This window comes from Propithecus coquereli, unplaced genomic scaffold, assembly GCF_000956105.1.
Source record: "Propithecus coquereli isolate 6110/MARCELLA unplaced genomic scaffold, Pcoq_1.0 Scaffold63, whole genome shotgun sequence".
Lineage (NCBI taxonomy): Eukaryota > Metazoa > Chordata > Mammalia > Primates > Indriidae > Propithecus > Propithecus coquereli.
In genome coordinates this window covers 9,616,910-9,622,246 of record NW_012152285.1, presented here as the reverse complement: position 1 = coordinate 9,622,246, position 5,337 = coordinate 9,616,910, and the positions used below count along the sequence as shown (strand labels likewise).

General features: G+C 37.0%; 1 protein-coding gene across 1 annotated transcript in view; it reads right to left on the bottom strand.

Moving 5' to 3' along the window:
- LOC105822660 (cytochrome P450 2C18-like) overlaps window positions 1-5,337 on the bottom strand; it is a 74,805-nt gene that overhangs the window by 49,580 nt on the left and 19,888 nt on the right. Inside the window, 2 exon segments of the mRNA XM_012659669.1 lie at window positions 600-776; window positions 3,366-3,526. Of these exon segments, the coding sequence (XP_012515123.1) occupies window positions 600-776; window positions 3,366-3,526 (338 nt within the window).

The following is a 5,337-nucleotide window of genomic DNA, read 5'->3' as shown; positions in this document are numbered from 1 at the left end:
TACAAATAAAATAAAATGCCTAAGAATAAACTTAACCCAGTAAGTGAAATAGCTCTATAATGCAATCAACAACTCTGTATCTACCCAATTTCATTTTTGGTTCCACTCAGTGGGGCTTCTCTCCTCCATCTCTTTGCCACCACACAGCTCTGAACCTCTCATCACTCCATTCTTCCCAGCTGAAATCTGCTGCCCTGTTGTTCACTGCAAATATTTGAAGATCTACATCAAACCTCAGGACATGCAGGTGGCCCACCTACTGCCTTCTTTAAACTCTTCCTTGTCATTCTCCCCCACGCTGTGTAATGTGAACAATTTATGGCTACATATTGTATTTTCTAATTTATTTGTATTTCCATTTCACCTGAGGTGTGCATTCCATCTTTCTCAAGATAATTAGTACCTAAAAACAGTGCCTATCTATTCTAATTGCTCAATAATTTAATTTTAAATCTTCCATGATGCTTAGTACAGACCTATACACACAATAGGTACTCAAAGTGCTTGTTAAGGCTTTCTTGCCTGATGATTTAAGCATACCCAATCAGGACAGATTGCTCAATGAACCACAAAATGCAGGCAAACAAATAACATTTCACCTGTTCCATTTTGATCAGGAAATAATCAATAAAGTCTTGAGGATTGTTCATGTCCAGGGATTCTTGATGTTCTTTTATTTTCTCCAAAGCATAACTTTTAACACAAGCAAAATTTTTAAATAATTTATTATGACTTCCTGGGAGATAATCAATGACAGCAGGAAAATTATTACAGATCTTAAAGATTAAAAACAATTATTAAATTAAGCATATATTGAAGACATATGTATCATATGTTAACTGCTATTTTAAAACTGAGATGAATAAAAAATAGTTTTCCTCTTTAGGAGAAGCATTTGATTGTACATAAAAGTAATCCTCTATGCTGATAGAGATTTAAGGGAGAAAATTGTGACCAGAGAATCAAAGACAATAATAATTTTCTATCCTCATACACTATTTTTAGAGTATTAAAGAATTTTTATGTCAATTCTCTTATTTTTCTACATTATTTCTTCCCTACAGCTTGAAATATAGGATGGCATGAATTGCTATGATTCATATTTTATAGATGAGAACAGAGGTTAAAGAAGTTTCGGTAACCCAAAATAGAACACAAAGTCACTCCCTGCTATTTCTACTAGCAAGCAGCCTCAGTAAGAGAATCACTATTTTAAAACTGGGAGGGGTGCAAAGATACCATGAAACACCAATTCAGCATTTTATGGATAAGTAACTGTGTATCAGAACAGTTAGGTTACTTCTGTAAAATCACATGATTATCTCTTAAGCAGAGTGAAAGACAAGACATGCTAGCTCAGCACAGGGAAAATTGTAGTGTTTTTTTTTTTTTATGGTTCATACGCCCCCAAATTCAATCATTTTATCATCCTAACTCTGGTTACCTTATCAACTAGGATCCCAGCTGAACCATCAAATATCCACTATGCTGCACAGAATTTCGTGGCTGCGTCTGTGTTACCAAACATCATCCCCCCTTGACGCGCTAAATCAGGATACTTCTGCCCAGTAATATGATGAAGAGGTCTCTAGGTGTTGACTGGGGGCCAAGCCCGTGGGTAATGGAAGCTTTTTAACAAGGGCCTTGGATCTCCATTGAGAACCACGGGCATGCTTTTGGGAGTCACCAAAGTACCGCCTGGAAACTGGGTTTTGAAGTTTGGTGGAAAAACCACCAACCAATTCCGGCTCTATATTCAGGCATTTGTTTTCTTGTCTGTAAAATAAAGACATCTGCTGTCTTTCACAGACGTACACTCTGTGATGCTAAGATCTAGACAGGACTGTGGCATTCAACCATTCACTTCACAGAGTGATGTCAGCAAAAAAGACACAGCAGACAAGTCCAAGATCCACAAAAACATCCAAAAAAATCAAGGAAAAACACAATCAACTTTGACAGAACTCTGGAAAACAGTCAAAGGTTTACAGCAACCAAGAGAAAGTTGAATCATAAAAAAGGGAACTTAAAAATGGTAAGGTAGCTTTGTGGTAATTGTATTTGCCCTGTCCCACCTGCCTCACTGGCTTGGCAGTGGTCTTAACAAGGGCAGTTCCTGTCCCAGTGTGGGATTCAGGGTGCTGGTTCCAGAGGAACCAGAGAAAACCTTACTTATAAAGAATTCTGTTTGTGTCTAACATGTCTGAGGATTACCTGAAGGCCTAATACAAGGCGCTTGCCTTTGTTTCACCTGATTCAGAATTCACTCAAGAGGGAAAAGCAGTGGGCATGTCTCAAAAACCTTGTAAGGCAGAGTGCAATGTGCGCCACCTGAAGAATGGACATATTTGAAACTTGGACTTAGGGGAGGAGGGGGGGCAAGGGCAACATACATAACCTAAACATCTGTACCCCCATAATATGCTGAATTAAAAAAAAAAAAGTCATCAAAAACATTCACCAAAATTGACTTCTGGGACTTTTGGTATTTCCAAAAATCAAATTTCCTCTGCAGGGACTAATTTTTGTCTCTATTTAACAAGAATAAACATTAAAACTCTGTTATCAGAAAAAAAAAAACCTTGTAAGGCAAATGAACAACCCACAGCCACGTGGAACAAAGGATTACAATTGAAGCACACAACAGAGCACTAAAACCCTGGAGACGAAAGGTGGGAAGACAGTATCTTTCGAAAATTGAGACATTCAATACTGCACACATATACTGAAAAAGACACAGACATGACCAGGGCAGGATATAGGCTAACAAAAGACCTGAGAAGACTCTAGAATTTCACCTCTGGCTGAAATCCAGACTCAGTTTCAGCAGCAAGTGGAGGCTGTAACAAGGAGTGCTCCAGAACAGAGCCAATCTGGAAGCGTTTTCCTCCCTCCTTCCTTCCTTCCTTCCTCCCTTCCTTCTCTTTCTCCTTCTGTGTTTCTTTCTTTCTTTCCTTCCTTACATCTTTCCTTCTCTATTTCTCTCTCTCTCTCTCACTCTCTCACTCTGTCTTTATCTATATCTATCTATCCTTTTATTTCGGCTGCTCATATTCAAGGAAATTTCTGTCAAAATTAGCTGACTGTAAGCAAAGGAAAAAGAGACTTCAGAGACCACACATGACAAAAAATGCATACTTTACAATAGTTCAGAAAGAAAACTAAACCACAGCTAGAGCCTTCGAAAAGAAAGTGGAAAAAAACCCTAAGGAGTGAGAAGAATCTGATTTCCAGAGTCACCACATTATATTATTGAAACTGTACAGTTTTCACACAGTCACTTCACAGCTTAGTCCATGTAGAATTTTGGACTTGTCAGAGAAAAATGTAAATAATGTGTTAGGAAGAGAGGCTGTTGACCTCACATGCATCCATGGGGAGCTCATAATCCTGGTGTTTTCATCAAATTTTTCCACCAAGTTAAGAAGAGACTGATCTGTATAATCAAAAAGATTCCAGAATATAATGGAGCAGATCATATTGCAGGGAGCAAAGCTCAGGATAAATAGAGGATCACAAGGTGAGGCTAAAGAATTGAAAACATTTTTCAAATACCATTAAAATACACATACAAAACACTTTGATAACAGGTAAATGTAATTTTAGAATCTATAAAGCATGTCTACCTAGAAATTCCCTTACCAGCAAAAACTCGAGCATACTTAAAATTTGCACAACACTTTTCCTGTGAACCTAAATTAATCATTCCATCCTAGCCCATTTAATAACAGTTTTCCAAATACTCCATTTACGTTACTGCCTTTCTATACACAATTCTGACCCAAGGAGCCTGTTACTTTGGATGGCAAAAGAAAAAAAATAAAGAGGCCACATTTAAAAGCGCCTAATAATGCAAGTCCTCAGTGCAGAATCATGTTTATCTAGAAAATTTGTACACAATTAAGCATTGATATAGGGAGGAAGAAAATATAATACTTAGGGACTTGGCAATATTTTATATATTAATACAATGAATAATTGAAGAAACTGTGTAGAACCAGCAGAGGGGAAGACTAAAGAGAAAAGATATGGGAAATTCAGGTATTTGATGGAACAAATGTAAAAAAGAAAAAGCCATCCATGTTATATGAGAAAAAAGCTAACATAAATGAACATAAACGAGAAGATAGATTTGTTTGCCAAAAATCAAAGTAAAATAAACAATCTTCATTTCAGACTTAAATTACAAACAAAATAGGTTAAACTGATAAATGGAAAATTTTTATTTCCTTATTTCAATACGGAAAGAAAAAAAAAAGAATTTCCAGCTCTAGGAAGTGGCATTACCAAGCCCCACATCTAACTTATCTGGACAAAGCCTGGCCTTTGTTGAATTCTGGGTTATCGTTCTATCTAGCCATCAAAAAATACCACGTTATTATAAATTTTTACATTTGACCATCACATAGGTCAATTTCATCATTTCACAGGTAAAGAAAATAAGCAATTTGTGGGCAATTTTTAAACTATATTGTTATAATCAAATCTTTAATAAACTTTGTGTCAGAGTATCATAGATGTAATTAAGAGTGACTTGACTTGAATCAAAACTGTTGTGCAGTAACTATTGGGAATTAAACAGTAGGAAACCTGTTTAGTTAACTGCTCTTATATGCCAGACCCCCTTTCAGCTGAAACATGCCAGGGCACTAGGCTTTCAGAAAACCTTTTATTCTAGCCAGCAAGGTAGGAGATTAGTAATTTGATATTTCTCAGGGCGTGTGCATGTGCATGATTCACAGGAAAAATCTGGTTTTCCGTCTTTCTCTTCTCTTTGTTTGGGAGAGATAATAAAAACAGAGCCATTTGGAATCTAAGCTGAACATCAGACTCATTGTGACAAGCACTTCATAAGTGAGTTGAAGAGGCAGGGGAAGGTTAATAATTACCACAAAACTTCTCCTTCTAAATTCAATTGTTTTAAAATTCACCGGAGAGATAGGAACACTCATACATTGCTGGTGGGACTGCAAAGTAGTACAACCTCTAGGGAGAGTAATGTGGAGATACCTCAAAGAACTAAAAGTAGAACTACCATTTGATCCAGCAATCCCACGACTAGATATTTACCCAAAGGAAAAAAAAACATTCAATAATAAAGACATCTGCACTCGAATGTTTGTAGCAGCACAACTCACAATTGCAAAGATGTGGAAACAACCCAGGTGCCCCTCAACACATGACTGGATTGATAAAATGTGGGAGGTAGGAACACTCACACACTGCTGATGGGACTGCAAATTAGTGCAACCTCTGTGGAAAGCAATATAGAGATACCTTAAAGAGATACAAGTAGAACTACCATTTGATCCAGCAATCCCATTACTGGGCATCTAC